At 35.1% G+C, this 19778-nt stretch overlaps 1 protein-coding gene across 11 annotated transcripts in view; it reads right to left on the bottom strand.

Annotated features, from left to right (window-relative positions):
- Positions 1 to 19778, bottom strand: part of Obsc (Obscurin) — a 350811-nt gene that overhangs the window by 100860 nt on the left and 230173 nt on the right. For 9 of the 11 annotated variants that reach the window (XM_072543243.1, XM_072543203.1, XM_072543216.1 and 6 more), the window contains 5 exons: positions 17199 to 17628; positions 10241 to 10374; positions 7629 to 7682; positions 5944 to 6153; positions 1755 to 2214 (listed from right to left, as the gene is read on the bottom strand). In XM_072543243.1, coding sequence (XP_072399344.1) covers positions 1755 to 2214; positions 5944 to 6153; positions 7629 to 7682; positions 10241 to 10374; positions 17199 to 17628 — 1288 coding nt within the window. The remainder of the gene's footprint in view (positions 1 to 1754; positions 2215 to 5943; positions 6154 to 7628; positions 7683 to 10240; positions 10375 to 17198; positions 17629 to 19778) is intronic. The other 2 variants (XM_072543224.1, XM_072543281.1) reach the window with 1 other exon arrangement.

Here is a 19778-nt window from a genome sequence, read left to right as displayed (position 1 = left end):
TGGATGATTTTCCCGGAAAGTTGGTCGTGGTCTCGGTACCAAAAAAAAAAATAAGGAAGATTGTACAATTCTGCGTAGAGAACAAACTTTTAATAGCCAACACCATAGTCAAACTTAGAAGAATATACACTTGGAAATCACCTGCAGACAGAGACGATAGAATTGATAGGAATCAAATTGACCTCATTTTGTTCGATCACAACTTTTAGAAGTACATAAAATCTACTAAAACATACTCTGGAGCTGACATTCATAACGATCAAAATCCAGTTATAATGCATTTTAAAGTAAAAAGCTTTCTGAAAGTTAAAAGAGAAAAAGTGACAAAAAAAGTAGACACTTTACTCTAAAATTGATAATAACAAAGATATAATAGGAAAACATTTGCTTCACAAAATCAACAGATAACAAGAACGGATAACGATAAGAGATCATTGACCTCATGGATGTAAGACGAAAACATAAAACCAACCCAACAGAATACAAATCAATCAATAAAATCATTAGAGAAAGTGCAGAGAAGCTAAAGAAAACTGACTGCTAACAAAATGCCTAGAATGAACAACTTCAGGAAAGATACGACATTTTCAGTGTCCATAAAAAGTGAAAGAAATAACAGGTAGACACACAAACAGATAAGAAACAATATTAAGAAATAATAATAACGAAAGAGTTATAGGTGTAGAAGACAAACTGAAAAGATGAAAAGAATACAATTAGACATTTTTGACGACGTTAGATTTTGTTCTCCACCATCCACAGATGATCGAATAAATGAAAAACGTCCAGAAGGAACCAAAGAAGAGGTTATTAATGCAGTAAAAGATTGGAAAAACGGGAAAGCCACCGGTCTAGACAATATCATTGAATAAGTACTTAAATTAATTGCAAACAACGAAAGCAAAAGCCTAGCCTTGATAACAGCAGTATTCAATAAGATATGACACAGATAAAATACCATCAGACTGGCTTAAATCAACATTACTAGAAAAACCCAATTCTCCACAATGCGATGACTATCGAATATTAAGCTTGATGTCTCATGCCCTTAAAACTTTTCTCAGAATCATCCATACACGAATTTACAAGAAGTGTGAGTTTCAGATGAGTGTCACTTAATTTGGATCTCTAAACGGATTGGGAACAAGAGAAGATCTTCTTGCCTTAAATTTGTTAACACAACGATGCAGAGCTATGAACGTAGATGTATACGCAAGTTGTATTGATTATTGAAAAGCATTTGACTGCGTTGACCATTCCAAGATGATCGGAATTCTAAGAACAATTGAACTTGACGAATAAGACTTGCGAATTATCTCAAAACTATATTGAAATGGCAACAATTGAAATAGAGCACACAACATCTAAAGATATACGCTAAGGGTGCGACAAAGTTGCGTCTTATTACCGCTATTATTTATTCTGTATTTGAAATTTATATTCCGAGAAGCATTAGACGAGGTCCAAGGTAAAATCAAGACTAACGGAAGCGTAGCAACGCTACAATTGCCATGTGGATCGCCAACCTTCGAAAAAAGATGGCACAATAAGAAGAAGAACCTTAATACCACAATAAAGCTACCATAAAACACAATTTCTACTGCAAACTAATCTAAGAGTTATATATGTTCCAGGCAATTCTTAAATTAAATAGTTTTAGATTAACATTTGAAGTCGTACTTTTTCTAAGGAAATCCGAAAGCAAATTCCCAATTTTAGAAAAATTTTGGCAATAAATTTTCAAATTCACTTACCATTTAACTGTAGGCTTTGGGAATGCTTCAAGCTTGACGTCAAGGGATACGTTCTTATCATGTTCTACAACAGTCATGTCTCTAAGTCCTTGAATTATCTTTGGTGGTTTCTTAACATCAACTCTAACTTCATCATCAACGCTTCCATGAATATTCAAAGCTCTGCATTTATATCTAGCTGCATCTGTGGTAACTGCGCCGGTTATCTTGAGGGCATAACTATCACCGTCTTCTTTAATAGTGTAATGTTCGTTAGACTTGATTTCTTCTTCGTCTTTAAACCACTTCACTTCCGCCTTGGGTTCAGACTCCAGCTTAACTTTGAGTTCTAGGTTTTGACCTTGAGATAGTTGTCTGTCGGCTCCCAACTTTTGGATCACCTTGGGTTTAGAATATACGTCCAGGTTCCAAAATTGCGATACCTGGGCCATTTCGTTGGTTGCGACCACAGAATAAGAACCTTTAAAAATATTGATTTATTAATGGTAAAATTTGTTTTGGTTAAACAAAAAAAAAAACAAAATAAAAATGACTTCGTACACCACATGGTATCTTACTTTATTCTACATATAAGACATATCAATATCTTATAATAAACAGGATGTAGCATGAGAAAGTAAATAAAGGATAGAGTAATAAAATCTGATATGAAGTATCAGTATAAAACTTGGATTGGTATATTATATATAAATTTTCTGATCATTTACTTTTTGCAAGATCCTACAAAACAGTTTTATTTTGTAGTAGCAACGCTAGGAATTTTCTGCTGCATATGATCGACTTGGTAAAAACAAAAAGTTGAACATGGTTAACTTGGTAAAAACAAAAAGTTGAACAGTTGAACAGGAAATTTCAACTTGTATAAAAAAACTAGCAGATTGAGATAATACTGAAGTAACTGTATGGATACAACAATAAATAAATGTTGCAGTTCCTCATTACAGAACTGTAGCCTGTAGATATTTATTTTCTCTTGTCATTATTGTGGCACCATCATGTTTGAGCCATTTGTTTGTTCATACAATAAATGTGACAATTTGTAATGTGTTGTGCAAAAGAGAAACTGTATTTCTATCAAAGCTAATATTAATGCAGCGCACAAACCTTTTTCAATAAGTGCAGCCAAAACTCTGACAAGAAATTAAGGAGAGTGACTAATAAATGTAACATGATATAGTAATTATATGAGGTCAAATGAAATACGCCGTTTACTAATAAGAAAATCAAAATAACATCTGTTCACGACTTTTTGATGCGTCTCCGTACATTTTGGTGTGTAATATGCGGTCCTTTATCGAACCAGCAATCCAGCTATAACAACAGATGTATTCACAATGCGTTTTAGCAAATTAAATTTCAGCCAGCACAATTTATCCGATTAATGATGGTCTGTGGATGTTCCTATTAATGTGATTTTCACGGTAACCGTTTTGGATGACGGCCTGTTATAAATTAGAGAGCTCAGCAGGTCTACTTGCATGATCACAATGGCGTATTGATCTAGAAACAAGGATATTAATGATTGAATTAATTTGTGAAGGTGGATAATGAGAGTTGGCATGCAAGTAACGACTGGTATGAGTGGGTTTTCAATAAACATAGTGGGGAAATCCTTGGAATTGTTTTTTTATGATAACGTCGAGAAACGGTAGGAATGAATTGACGAAGGATGAAGCATTTTTGTCGACAGGCTGTAGAGTTTTGGCCAAGTACTTGGCCAATGGTTGTGTAGGGCAGTTGTATGCACTGACAATGGGACCCGGATTTATATAATCTATTCAATTTATATAATCTATATTGGTTTGTAATAGGCGCTAAACATTGCCTATTTTAAATGTTACGTTTTCTCGATCTAAATTTGACCCTCAAATTAATTTAATTGGATTTAACTCGCAATGGTAAGGTGAAAGTCTCAAAACAGCAATACCATGAAGTCTAGCCATTGAATATTGACGATATTAAACAGCATATTGACGATTTTTACCAAGATGCTCTTTGATTATTGTCATTAGTTCTGCTTTTACCATATCCTCTGTAAATGAAATACATTTTTCTCCTAACCAGCTATGCATGATGGATTTTTGATCAGTCATCGTTAAAATGCGTTTAACACGACGGCTGTGATAAGATGCATTATCCAATACTATGACAGAGTTACTATCTACACGCTGGAGAATATTTTCATATCTTCATGATAGTACCCGGTCCTCTTTGATATAAAAACGAAGATATCATTTTATAGAAAACTAGTACCACTGCCAATATGGAGACAATTAGACGGTGGCCCTCTCCTGACGATGCTTCAACACGATGCGATGCTTTAAATCTTGAACAAAGGCTTGCCGCGCATTTTTTACTATTCTATTTCGACAAACCTTTGCATCTATATCTCCGGCGTTAACCCAAGTCTCGTCAAGATAATGCTTTTTCCGTTTTGCGGCACAATATTTCGGAATTGAGCGTAGATAATTAATTGAGCGTATTGTCATAATAATATTTCCTCCTTATCTGTTAAAATGGAATTTCGTCACCGTTTTATATATCGAAAGTTGAGATCTTGTAATGTTTTTCGTAATAATCCAAGGCTCATTAAAGGAACATTATTGATTTTGCCTATCTTACTTAATACAGATTTAAGAGTTTGTAACGATATGCATCGTCTTGGTACCGTCAGCGCTTCGTAAACACACATCCTCACAACAAGTTCCAACTCCATCGATGTACGCTAAAGGAGATGGAAGGCTTTCGACCGTATAAAAAAACAGCCGCCTCAAGAGAAAGAGAGTTCCGTCGGAGTATTGATCTGACAACAACTCCACTGGCCCTCGGGTATTGACTAAAGGCCAACCACTTCTGCTAGAGTATTAATCTAGTGGCAGTTTCGTACCCGGTCTTGGAGTATTGATCTGAGACATACCTTTTCTCTCCTGTATCCAAGTACAGTACATTGGTTATCGTCCGTTCCTCGCCGGGCCGAGTGTTGATTGGCCCGTTCCATCTTTATTCCTTCAATCCGTTTTCTATCGTCTGCTTGTATTAAAGCACCGCAATTGCTATTTAGATTTTATGTCATTAATTGTATTTTATTTTTCGCAGATATTAAACAGTGGGTCATACCGTTGTGGATGCCGTCGTCGCCAGGATTGACGTTTTAATTTTTATTGTATATATTACCTAGCATCTAATTTTATTTTGTTATTTACTTATTTCAAATATATTTTTATTTAATTTAAACCTGTATTTTACTGAGTCTGATGTCTAAAAGAGCTACCCGTCACAAGTGCAAAACTATTTTAAAGAATAATGGGCTTCATCCGACTTAATAGGTTTTTATCCATCCTGATTTGTATATGGAGGTTTAAAATCATTTGTTAGTTGTTTGTCGCGCACAATACGTACATCTGATGCCACTGATAATCCTGTTAAATAAGAACAGCGACTCAGGGCCCACACAGATTGTAGACTTTTTATCGGCCGACAGTTTGGTTGACTTCTTAATCTTTTTTTTTTTGTTATAAGTTATTGGTAATAACAATTTCCAGCCCACTTGGCAAAATAAAATAAAAATACATTTGAACTTAACAAAATATATACAATCGAATAAAAAAGGTTTAATGTGGTAAAAATTAAACAAAAAAAGTTGGTATATTCGGTTTCTAAGTATCTTTTTAGGGATAAATCGCTCGCCTACAAGACCTTCGGAATCTCATCTTAATTTTCCTCCTCCGTCGTTAGAGAACAATAATATTATTTCTTGACAATATTTGTATTGTGCGATCGCTCACTTCAACAGTCAAATACGAGCTTTAGTACTTCGAGAATAATCGACCGGCTGTGTAATTTTCACCCCTTTTTACACACTTTGCGGTATTTTGGACACATTGGTAGAAGAACAGGCACGATGGAAAAACTGATAGTCGAGGGTAGAGTTGAAGGAAAGAGACCTAGGGGAAGATCTCCAAGCCGTTGGGTAGATCAAACAAAAATACTAATTAACTAAGGATTACATGAAGCCCAACAACTAGCCCAGGACAGAGAAGGATGGAGAGAAATTGTGCAAAAACTGTAAAGACCTGATGGTGTCACCACATCCCAAAAGGGATTAGGACTGAGGAGAAGGATTCGGTATGGTAACATTATAATTATAATAAGTTTAGATTGGAAAGGAAATTATAAAACAGTGACTTACCTGAATCTTTGAGAGACGTTTTTTCAATTACTAACGTATGTTTCTCTCCAGATTCTAAGACTTTGATATGCTCGCTTTCTTTAATAACTTTACCATCTTTGTAGAATTTAATTGTTGGTTTGGGAATTCCCTCGATCTCGATATCTATTTTCAGCTGTTGATCAGCGTGTACGGACATATCTTCCAGTTTGGTCTTGATCTTTGGTGGTGCTGTAAGTGAGGCACGTATGTTTTAATATTATATTTTAAACATGAATTTAAAACAGTGATACAAAAGACATCAATGAAAAATATGTAATTATTTTTTTAAAGATTTAAATTATTAAAAACTAAGAGTCTGCAAAATCTTCTATACTTCATTTTTCAAGTGATTTCCATATGAATATAGACTTTTTTTATTTCAAAAGTTTTTTTTAAGTTAAAGTTAAAGTTTTAATAATTTGAAACCTTCAAGAAACATATTATATATTAAAGCGAAACTATATAAACTATATTTAAAAAGTGCTATTTTAAGCAACTAAGGTAGATAGTGATAGGATATTAGATACTATAACAAATTATTGACGATGTGACTAATGTCCAGGTATCTTTGGTAAATATGTATCTACACCATTTTAAAAAGAATAATGGCGCTGAAGCTAATTAAGAATTTTCGACATCGAAATAACCTTTTTTCTGTACTTTTCAAAATATGTTTATAAAACTAACAAGTTTTTTGATGACCAGATAAAATATCGAGAACATTTTTAATTTTTATTTGTTTTGTTTTCAACCTAAAAGAACAGTTACAAGGAAAATCAGGTGCTGCGACACGCCCACGTCTTTTGATATCATCCATAAATGATGCCTGATGGATCATATAGACAGACTGGTTGAGCAGCACAACAGTGTCACACTAGTATGTGTATCAGGTCAACGGAAAATACTTTTTAACGAAAGAGCTGAACAACTTAAGAGCTAAAGGGAATCAGCTATATAACACTTGGTCCAGACACGCCTTTAGGAATGCCAAAAGTTTGTTCCTGATCGAATAAAACTCTGGATCCTAATACAGCACAACTACTAACTAGTGGAAAAATATACCATGGGCATGGGCATATTCGAATATGTCTTAAGTACTACGAAAAACACGTATAAAACAGCAATCAACTCAGAATCATAAGAGGCTTCCGTACTAGTGTGAGATAAGAAGGTAGTAGGTCATAGGAGGTAAGAACTTTTTGGAGACCATCAAGGGACTCCATAAACACATGATACCCATCCATCAGACCTGTAAAAGCTGTTATAGAGTTTCAGAATGGGTATTATAAGTAAATGGAAGACGTTCAATAAGGAATTAGCTACTGTAGTACCGGCGTAAAAAAGACGAGTTACAGAAAGTAGACACAAGTAGATAATCCGACATCTGCAATGAGTACAAGGATATTTTAAGAAGAAATGTTTAAGATGCCTCATGCAATTACAATATATGATATATAGAATAATTGAAGGGCCAGGCCGGATCGTGAGCGATGACAATTAAAAAAGGAGAGATTGTTTACACTTTCGACATAATTATTATACAATATCTTTCAGACAAGACACCATTTACAATAATTTGTTTAAGTATGTTATAGAGTTAAGTAGTACGTGTGCAGGAAGATTTGTAGTGAACATAGAGAGAAACACAACATCTAGTTGTATACCTATCGTAAGAGTGAGGGAACACTCTTCTGAATCTTGTGTAGGTGTAGTAGTTGCTGCAAAAGTCAAGTATGCTAGTGTATATTGTAAAATATGTTATCTATATATGTCAAATATTTATTTTATTTACTTTGGAATTGAAAGAACATAATATATGTGTATATAATCATCATGACTAGCTTGCGGTAAATCAAAAAGTAATAAATAGTTTTTCCATTTGTCTTAGGTGAGACCAGAAGGCTTTTTCTATTACATTTCTTTCTATTTTTCTATCTTAAATGTTAATGATGTATATTCACAAATATGAGTTTTCCAAGCATCCCACTAGTTTATCTACTATGATCTAAATCTACTGTAGACTTCTTGTTTTGAGCAAAAGGTATGTTTTTTTGTTAAAAAGATTCTTTTAACTTTGCTTTTACTGTTGGTCTAGTACGTTGGTAGTTCTTTTCATGTTTTGCTTGAAGTGTTTAAAAAACGTTTAAAAATAATTAATTTTACTTTTTTGTTGATTTGTTTATTTGTTTTGCCTTTGCTTACAGTTCAGTCGTCAGAGGCATGATCTCTAAAAACGAGGCAAACAAGCTGCATTTTACTGAGAGTATTAATGTTGGGACTTCAAAAAAAAGGTGCAAAAAAGTCACTTTTACCCTCGGGTTTCTACCAGACAAGAAATGTGGCTGAGATCGTTTTAAACAAAAATGTTTATTAATACTTTTTATGTAGAATGAACCGTTCTCTCAATAAAAACTGTTAAAGCGACCGGCGATTTTAAATGTCATATTAAGCGCGCGACAAAAAAATTGCAGTTTTTAAATAAAATGTGTAGCAACTCAACGGTAAAAATTAGATATCTTTTGATCAGAGTGTTCTATCGATAAAAATCAAAATACGATCTAAAGATGAAGAGTGCATCTTTGGTATAGAATTGTTGCATTTTGCTGCAAAAGAAGTCAGTTTCTATAAAGCTGTTAAATAAATAAACGTTGCGCGATTTTTGCCATTTTTACGTTTCTCATAAGATCAATAAAATTTATCACTTCCATTGACCGGTCGCTGTAAAATTTCCATTTTTAGAGCCTAATTTTATAACTTATAATATGAGATTTCGATTTTTAGTTTTAGCAACAAAAATACGGCATTTGAAATATGCATAAAAACACTGAATTTAAATTTTCACATTACAACCGATGTCTCTACACGGGAAATTTGTAGTGTAAAGTTGTGTAATGTTTTGTAGCTGAAGTTGTGTGGAATTTTGAAAAAGGTACTTGTGTAATCGAAAAAAGCTCAACTCATCGTGTTTTAGGCATATTTCAAATGCCCTATATTTGTTGCTTAAACTCAAAATCAAAATTTCATGCCATAAGTTTTGAAGATTAGACTGTAGCAATGGAAATTCTATACTGACTGATCAATACAAGTGAAAAATATTATTGATCTCATGAGAATCATAAACGTTTGGCGCAACGTTTATTTATTTAACGGCTTTCTAGAAAATTACTGTATTTGACAAAAGACAAACACTGCATACGAAAGCTGCACTTTTAATATTTTCAACACATTTTGATTTTTGTCCATAGGATACCCTGATTAAAATATATACAATTTTGACCGTCGAGTTGATACAAATTTTGTTTAAAAAATTGATTTCCCACACGTACTTAACATGCGTTGTTTCTGAGAGAACGTTTCATTCTACATAAAACTGCTACTAAACATTTTTATTCAAAGTTATCTTAGCTACATTTCTTGTCTAAAACATTTTTTTCTACGACGTAGAGATTCTTGGTAAATCGATGTTTTCAGTTTCCCCCCTACGAAGGGGGATTTGAGGGAGAAGTCAGGTTGTAGAAGTAGCATACCTTCTTGCAACTTATTGAGAATTCCAGAATTGGTATTCTTAGCAAAATTCAGCTTATTCCTATAAGTTTTATAATGATGTTATGTGGCAGATTGTTCTCTGACGACTAGAGATTAATTATTAAAAAAATATATTTTGTTTTTTGTTTGTGCAATAAGTTAATATTATGTGAATGTAACAGCTAGCAGAATTCTTTAATTCCTTTTTAAATGGCTTTTTATCTCACTATCGATTTTCTTTGTTGATTAATTTAATTATTAATCATTTGTATGCTTAATTTTTTGTTCAGCTGTTTTTACGTTTCTTTCAGTTTAATATTTTAGTATAAATACAATTTTGTTCTGTTGTTTATTTGATATTCTATACGTGTAATCAGAAAACTTGACTTTATAGCATTGTATGCATATTCGTTTGTATTATAGGCATTCCTATCTTTTCAATATCATGAGTATTGAATTATACACATCCTGTACCTCTTTACATAATCCTTGTACATAATCCCTTACCTTTTTTCACATCTCATTTTACTTTTGTAATTGAACTGATTTATTGTCCTTACATATTTCTACTATAATCCTTATGATTTTGATGTAATTTTGTTAATCCATATGATATTTGTTATACTTACTACTTTAAATCGTCAATAAAACCTTTTTAACATACATATATTATGTTGTATGAAAGTAGTAATCTAGAGATAACTAAATATAAAATATATAACAATTGGTTATTTGTTTTAAAGTAACTCACCTTTGACTGTTAGATTCATCTCAGCGGTATCGATACCAAGCTCGTTTTCAGCTGTAAATGTATATTTACCAGCATCAGATGATTCCACGTCTTTAATAACTAGGGAAACACTTTCTTCATCCTCATAAAGAATCCTGCAAACGTGTAATAAATATATTATCTACATATTTTTTGTCTACAGGTACTAAAAATTTCAAATCGATTGGAGATACAGTGGTACCTCGATATACGACCGCCCTAATATGTCATCGAATGCCCTAGTCTGTGGACTAGTGCGCATTTCGATGCGCATCGCCCCGCCTCCAATTTTCCCATTCGCTCTCGACCTGGAAATCCCTATTTAACAGCGCATATAAATATTGGCGATTTTCAAGGGTCAGTCCCTCACGGGCCCTCCGAGAGCTTAGTGCTCTTGGGGCGCTGCTTCCTGCTGTTCCAATTATACTCTGTGGCTGAGAATTGTTTTAACTTAACTTGGTGTTTTTATTTCGACGACGAAATTGTCATGTAAGAAATATCTTGCCTTTTTCAAGGCAAGACACCGAAGATAAATATTTTCCATTTCCATTACCCCGAAAATGGACTTAAGTAGAGGAGCTCTCGACAGTATATTCGAAGCCCTCTACAGAGCACCCGGGGATATCAGAAGGTGGTTAGACCCTTATTTGTTCCCCGAGGTGACATGGCGCCCGACAACGTGGTTAAAATCCGAACCCTCGACCCAGCTCGAATTCACAGAAGGCAACACACCATTAACTTCAACATAGGTTGAAGTCAAGAGACAAATGGGGAGAACCACGTAGTGTTAGAAAGCAATACTCTAACACTCCGACATCGAGGCCTTCTGCAGACCTGACGCCTTCGACGTGCAGACGCCTTTGACGAGCCAGGCTTATTCGAAGTTAGAAGCCCCAGATGCCAATGGAAGTCCCGGAGTAGACCCAGTCATCGCCCCCTACCGAAAGTGGTTGGACGACCACGTAGGCTTCGGCACACTGGTACTCTACGAAACCCCGTTGGATATGGCAGATGGGATCCGGACGACCGAGAAGAAGACGAGTCCGTTGGGGGAGTTGGCACACCGACCGGGGATGGACCTGTAGGAGTTTGAGATGCCGTCATCACCACCGACCTCCCCCGTAAGTAGTGCAGTGTTGTGTAAATTATTTTGAATATTTTTACTTGTATTTTTATGCATATTTTTTTGTGTATTTTCACATGTATTTTTATAGTATTTTTTTTTAATAAATATTTTTTCCCAGCCGCAGAATCTCCAGAGGAGGGGGGATGTCATCGAATGCCATAGTCTGTGGACTAGTGCGCATTTCGATGCGCATCGCCCCGCCTCCAATTTTCCCATTCGCTCTCGACCTGGAAATCCCTATTTAACAGCGCATATAAATATTGGCGATTTTCAAGGGTCAGTCCCTCACGGGCCCTCCGAGAGCTTAGTGCTCTTGGGGCGCTGCTTCCTGCTGTTCCAATTATACTCTGTGGCTGAGAATTGTTTTAACTTAACTTGGTGTTTTTATTTCGACGACGAAATTGTCATGTAAGAAATATCTTGCCTTTTTCAAGGCAAGACACCGAAGATAAATATTTTCCATTTGCATTACCCCGAAAATGGACTTAAGTAGAGGAGCTCTCGACAGTATATTCGAAGCCCTCTACAGAGCACCCGGGGATATCAGAAGGTGGTTAGACCCTTATTTGTTCCCCGAGGTGACAAATATAGGAGTGTTTTGAGATACGAGCCGCGGAGCGAGCGATATTTTGCTTTGAGATGAGAGCAAGATTTGAGATACAGGAATCGGTTTTTATTTAAACTCATACCCCTTATTTGACTACTTCTAATTTGCTTTGTAAATAACAGGTAGTTTTACTGATTTTTACGGCCACGCCATAAAGATCTGTACTTTACTACATTTTACGGGTCTGTACGTGACTATTACTTGGACCGACAAATTAAATGGTCATTGGAAGTAAAATCCGACAAAAATTTGGATTCTAATACTAACCATATTTCACTCTCGATGTCGGTGTAATTTACACTGTATAAATTTTTAATATAGACCTCAGTCTGTCTGCTTTGCTTGTTTTCCTCATTTTTAAAGTATTGTTGATGGGTTCGCGTTTTGTGCTTTTTGTACATTACAATATTACATTTATTTTTACAACCATGAAAGAAGAAGATGATGTCCATTTAACTAAAACGTGAAATCATTGAAAAACATGAGCAAGGTGTACGAGTAACTGACTTGGCGAGGATGTACGGGCGTACCACATCAATGATATGTACTGTACTTAAACGGAAGGAGGTGATAAGTGGTATAATGCCAGATTAGGGCGTTATAAGTATGAAAGATAGATTAACTCTACTTTGCGCCAATGCGAGTGGCGACTGTAAAATCAAACCTCTTTTAGTGTACCATTCAGAAAGTCCCACAGCCTTTAAGTCACATAAGATTTACTCCAAGAGTTCAAGTTTATAAAGATCCTCTACCTACCAGCCAACACCACTCCCATCTTGTAGCCCATGGATCAGTAAGTGATTTCTAATTTTAAGAAGTTGTATACCAAGCACATTTTTCGTCGCTGCTTTGAGGTGACGAAGAACACAAACCTTACCCTTCGAGAGTTCTGCAAGGACCACTTTAACATATTAATATGCCTAAGAATGATTGAGCAGACCTGGCTAGGTGTTACAACAAGAACCTTAACCTTTGCATGGAAGAAGCTGTGACCTGAGGCTGTAGATGAAAGGGCCTGCGAAGGACTGGAACCCGAAGTGTCAGTGGTAGATAAGATTGTTTCTCTTGAAAAAACCATGGGTCTGAAGGAGGATGAAAGCGATGTGAACGAACTTTTCGAGGAACAGTCTCAGGAGGTGACAACCGAGAAGTTAGACGAACTACATTCGCAGCAGCATACGGTGGTTCAACGAAAAATTAGTTTTGAAGAGGAGCCAGAATTGGAAGAGGTTGTCTCTACAAGAGATATAAAGGAGATCCTGGGAATGTGGGAGAAAGTTGCAGAGTTCGTGGATAAAAATCACCCCGAAAAAGTTACAACTGGTCATGCATCGGTGTAGTTCAACGAAACGTGCCTAACACATTTCCGCAATATTGTAAAAGGAAGGAAGAAACAAACCTCCTTGGACAGTTTTTTAAACGATCTGCAAATGAAAATCAGCAAAGTATAACGAAAAAAAGCGAAAAACACTGACGAAAAGCGCTTCCGTAAGCACTTCACTTTTTCTTATGTTTTTACAGAATATGTATGTATTTTTTGTTACTTCTAAATAAATGTTTCTTTTTTTTAAATACATTTTTCTTATTTAAAAACACTTAAGAAAAACAAGTAACGTGTTTTTTTTGGGGACAGAAACGGATTAATGACATTTCAGTTAATTTCAATGGAGAAAATTGCTTTTACATACGAGCAAGATTAAGGAACGAATTACACTCGTATGTCGAGGTACCACTGTAGTACTATCTCGACATTTAACAAGAAGAGAATTACCTCCGAGAGCCGTGTCATTCTTTGAAATGAGCAAGACCGAATGGGGGATAAGAAAAGCTCGACTCTGTGTATATTATAAACGAAGTAGAATTTAAAGATTTGCCGCTTCAGATTAAAAATGATAAAGATACTTCATAATCAAGCTGCATACATAAGCGCATTCTATACAGTTTTAAGCTTCATAGAAAATTTTAACAGTTTACACTCATAAATTAAAGATAATTATCATTCATGAAACATCATAGCCAATGAGTTGGTCAAATGAAGAATTTAAGTGACTAAGATTAATCATATTTTTATACAGACCTACGACTCTATCACATGAAACGGATTATACGAAGTAATGAGATCACTAGGAACACCACAGAAACTGATACGATTAGTTAAAATGACGCTAACCAATACAGTCAATAAAGTCGTGATAGAAGAATTTCTTTTAAATGAGTTTAACTTTATTAGAGAATTAAAACAGGGAGATTCCCTGTCAACAAACAAATTCAACCTTGTGCTAGAAAAAATTTTTAGAGCCAAGATCTAGACAAGCAGCACGATTCTGCACAAAAAGTCGACAGTGTCTTAAATTAGACACTGAAGAAAAAAACTAAGTGTATGGAAATAAGAGGGAAAAGTGCAAAAGAAAATGAATGGATCACTCTAAGGACGAATGAGAGAGAGACTATAAATTTGAGAAGGTAACAGAATTTGAGTACCTTGGAATAACAGTTATAAATAGAGGAGGCGAAAAGACAGAAATAGATAAACAGTTGTTGAAAGGTAGCAAAGTAATAATTAAATGCACTGTTGAAGGCCAAAAACGTGTCCAGCGTAGACAAGATTCGAACTTTTTCGGAAGCAACGGATAAGAAAAAAATACCAAAAATTCAGAGAGTGGGTGTGAATAGCAGAGTCAGAAAAATATTAAAGTACCTATTTATACAATACTTCTACCTAGACGGCATCTCGCAGCACAAGACAAATAAAAAATATATAACAGTAAAAATAGAGAGAACACGGTTGGCACATCATGTCAGTGTGAAATTAATAAATGTTTACTTTTTGATAACTACCCTAAAGGAGCGGTTTCTCTCAAGATCAAGGATTTAATCCACCAGTGTTACCGGTAAAAATTTTAATAAGTTGGGTAATTTATACAATGACAAAAATTCCAACAAAACTTCGTTAGACCACTTTATAGTAAAATTACCACGATACTGACCGTACCTATCCCTAGTCGCGTCTGAAGGTTTGGTGAGGTTAGTTCATGCTATACATCAGATTTCAACTTTCTTTGATTTACCGACAAACAATGGAAAAAAACGCCCTCACCATAAATAGATAGTTTTGCCCTATCTAAGTGATCGTAAACCACCAATATTAAGGGTTAAAATGGTATTCCAATGGTGCCCAGAAGAAAGTATGGAAAATGCTTCGGAACAGAAAAAACCAGTTAACGAGTTCGTACAGACCAAGGGAGTACATATAGAGACATGGCAACAGTATTTTAAGGAGCTATATGATGCTGAAGAAACGCTGAATATAAACAAATACGAAACAGATATAAGTGCTACAATTAATGACGAAGAGGTAGAAGCAAAGATCAGGAAGCTAAAAAACAGAAAATCGCCTGAAACAGATGATATACCCAATGAACTCATAAAATATGGAGGATCTATTTAACAAAATCTTAAACGACACAGAAACACCAGAGGAATGGCATAAGAGCATCACAATTCCCATATTTAAAAAAGCACAAAAAACTTGCCCACAAAACTACAGAAGAATAACCCTCTTAAATACAACGATAAAACTTTTCACAAGTATTCTTAAGGACAAATTGGAAAGACAAATCAATAATGCTGAACAACAACAAGGTTTTACAAGAGGGCGGTCTATAATGGATGCAGTATTCATAATAAAACAAATAAAAGAAAAAGCTATAGAGTTCGGCATGCCAGCGTATATTTGCTTCATTAATCTGACGAAGGCGTTTGGCAGGGTTTACCTGGGAGATCTTCTAAATATATTAATATAAAATAAAAGGCCGACCAACATAACAAAGATAGTCCATAACCTAAATAACAACAATGTAACCAAAGTTAGAGCAGAAGACCAATTCACTGAAAATATTCTAACACCGGGAGGAATTAGACAAGGCGACAGTTTAAGCCCCTTCTTGTTTAACCTACTCATGGGCAAAATTATAAACAAAGTAACATCTCTCAATCTCGGTTACAGAATGGGCAACAAAAGAATTGGTATGGTGTGTTACGCAGATAATGCAGCAATTATTGCCGAATCAGAAGATGATCTTCAGAGAGAGCTCTTTCAGTTCTTTCAAATAAGCCGCCAACTAAATATGACCATTTCTACCAACAAAACTAAATGCATGAAAATAGCAAAAGATCCGCTCAGATGTAAGTTAGTGGTTGAGAACAACCCCATAGAACAAGTGATACAATTCAGATATTTGGGCATAGATATATCAAGCAGACACGACCCAGTAAAGGACCTAAGGAGTCAGATCAACAAAGCATCCGCATTGTCGGAATGTCTGCGGGAGATAGTCTGATCAAATCCGTATATGCGCACAGATAGTAAAATTAGAATCTACAAGACTTGCATATGACCGATCATGACATATGGCATAGAAGTGCGCGAAGATACCAACAAAACAAAACAAATGCTAATTGTTGCCGAGATGACAACCCTAAGAACAATAGTGGGCAAAACAAGAAGAGGCAGGGTGAGAAATACAAACGTTAGAGAGCAGTGCAAAATTCAAGATATTGTAAGATGGGGAAGGCAGCGTAAAAGGACGCGGTACAGTCATGTAACACGAATGGATGAGAATAGACTCCCAAACGTTCAAGACCTCCAGGGAGATCACCTAAAAGATGGAGGGATAGTTGGCAATCTACCCCCAGGAAATTAACCAGAGGCAGCTTCAGAATTAAACAGATCGAAATATCTCCAAGAAGTAGAAAAAGAAGAAGAAGAAAATGGTATTCCACGTTCCGTTGGCTCCAGTCTTTATATTGTGTCTTTTTTTATTATGCATTTCCTATTTTTCCTCGTCGATAAAGAACGCCGCTCCACGTTCTGTCAGATCCCGGCTTTAGGGAGGCTCGTCAGCAGGCACTCATGCCGACAAGACAGTTACAAATATATATGTATATATGCAGGGTAATATGTGAAGGTCTATTACACCAAACGACTCCTTTATCTATAATTTACAATCTGATAAAGACAAAATATTATTACAAATATATTGCTTTAGAATATTAAGCAAAAAACACAATACAAAAATTTACTCAAAAGTGCCATAGATAGGACATAACATAAGTGTAAATATTAAGAATAACAAAAACTAATAGAACGCAAGATAAAAAAATAAAAAAAAACATTGGTAGAATAGATATAGATTATATTCCCTTACTTATGCTTTTTGCTGGCCTCGATTTGCTTCCCTTCATGCATGAATTTAATATTCGGTTTAGGATATCCCTTGATCTGCAGTTCCAACATAGCCGATCCACCGACGTTCACAACGGGATCTTTCTTAATCACCACCAATTGAGGCTTCTCTGGTTCTCTGAACAGCTGGTTGACTGTTCCGTGGACGGTCAGTTCTGCACTGCAACTGATATGACCTCTGGAAGTTTGAGCCACGCACGTGTAGAGACCCACGTCATCTGGCCGGACTTTTTGAAACACCAGAGCTAGAGAGTCTTCATCATCGCCCATAAGAACCTTGAAACGTTCCTCGGGCTCGAAGGGTTGACCATCTTTCTTCCAGTGGAATACTGGTTTTTCCCCGGCTGGGAGAATTTCACCTTCTGGCATTTCTTCGAAAATCTTTTTGTTATCTAAAACAATAATAATAATTATATACATATATATATATATATATATATATATATATATATATATATATATATATATATATATAAAGGTAGAAGATATCGGCATAGCTCGCAACAAAGGAAAAAAAATATAATAAAATATGTGTATAAGATAGAAGGCGTATATACGTATTTCTGACTATTGGTCGTCTTTAGTACGATGCAGCCAAGTTAGAAAAGGAGCATATTAACTTGGGAAAGGATCACTACAGGAGCAATGCGATCAATTTGTGGCAATAACGTTAGAAGACTCTGAGGTTTCCAGAGCAACAACCAACACATCCACGGAGGAAGCTAAGCTACCTGAGGAAAGGAATGCCAAACGTTTAGAACGTTTCAAACAACAAGAAAAAGGTTAATGCGAGTTGATAGTAAAATAAAGGTAGAAGATATCGGCATAGCTCGGAACAGAGGAAAAAAAAATATTAAAATATGTGTATAAGATGGAAGGCAACATTCTTTATATATTAAATTTATATTTAACAATATGTATATCTTCTACCTTTATTTTACTATTAACTCGCATTAACCTTTTTCTTGTTATATATATATATATATATATATATATATATATATATATAATATATATATATATATATATTATTTATATATTTTATATATTATATATATATATATATATATATATATATATATATATATATGTATATATATATAAATATATATATATATATATATATATATATATATATATATATATATATATATATATATATATATATATATATATATATATATATATATATATATATATATATATATATATATATACTGCCGAGCACAAAATTAGGGTCACTCTGTAATTAAAATATATTTTAAAAATCATTATTCGTTTCTAACTATTTTCAGTTGTAACATAGTTTACTAACGGAATGCTTAAAGAAACCAACGTTTTCTTCTAAAGTTTATTAAAAGAAATTAATGAAAATGAACCATTTACCTTTGATATACTAAATATTGAAATGGACAATTTTAATTTGATGTGATTTTTGTTGAAACAAAAGAAATTTTAAGAATTTCAGTAGTGAGTATTCCCTCACACCACTCCCTTCCACATTCTGCGGAAGATTGGTCCTTTTGAATTTTTGTGGACCGGCACATGATTCTCTAAACGTCTCTTCATCATCATCATCATATAACGGGGGTCCTACGGCGATTGCTGCTTCCCGCATTTCAGCCTCCATCTTTTTCTATCTCTCCAATCTCCCTCTTCTAAGCCTCTAGATTGCATTGTTTTTGTAATTTCTCTTCTCCAGGAATTTGGTGGTCTTCCCCTTTTCCTTCTTTCTGGCGGAACATACATTAAGGCTTTCTTTGGCCACCGCTCCTCCTCCATTCTCATCACGTGACCATACCATTGTAATTGCCTTCCTTGTATTATATCTGAAAGAGTATCTCTAATTCCTGTACGGTTTCGTATTTCCTCATTCCTGATTCTTTCCATTCTCGATACTCGACATGACCTTCTAAGATAATCCATTTCCACAACGTCTACTTTATCTCGTTCATTCTTTGTCATCGTCCAACATTCTGGACCATGGAGTCATGGCCATTTTTCTTAATTTCCATGAGGATAATTCTTTCATCTATTTCTTGCCATGATTTAATACATTTTTTCAGTTTCTGATGTATTGCTATAGACACTCCCCTTTTAGCTCGTTCGCTCTTTTCTACGCCACTATAGAAATGCAGGTATTCGTTTATCTTTTCATTTCCTCTTCCTTTTTTCTTTACTTCAGTTAATACACAGATGTCTAGTTTCATTTTACTCAGTTCACGGAAGACCTCCTCCTGTTTTGTCCTTATTCCTTGTATGTTCCAAGCACCCAAATTCATAATCCATTTTCTTTGCGAATTTCGTTTATAGTTTAATCCGTCCGAATTCCAAGGCTTTTTGCTGAAATTTTTAACTTTGATCATTTTTTCCGAGTATCGAGGAGTTGGCCCGATGCCTCAACCCCCAACTTGGAGGACCAGGGTTTTAAATCAGAGTATCCTTCTCTTAGATAAGTTGCCTTCTCTACGGCTTAGGAGTCCTATCTACCCCACCTGTTGGTCCGCGGATGCTATTTTATTTCCCACCTACCCGCCGGCCT

This window comes from Diabrotica undecimpunctata, chromosome 1 (genome assembly GCF_040954645.1).
Source record: "Diabrotica undecimpunctata isolate CICGRU chromosome 1, icDiaUnde3, whole genome shotgun sequence".
NCBI classification, from domain to species: Eukaryota; Metazoa; Arthropoda; class Insecta; order Coleoptera; family Chrysomelidae; genus Diabrotica; species Diabrotica undecimpunctata.
The sequence above is the reverse complement of the archived record's forward strand: the minus strand, read 5'-3'. Positions and strand labels throughout refer to the sequence as shown.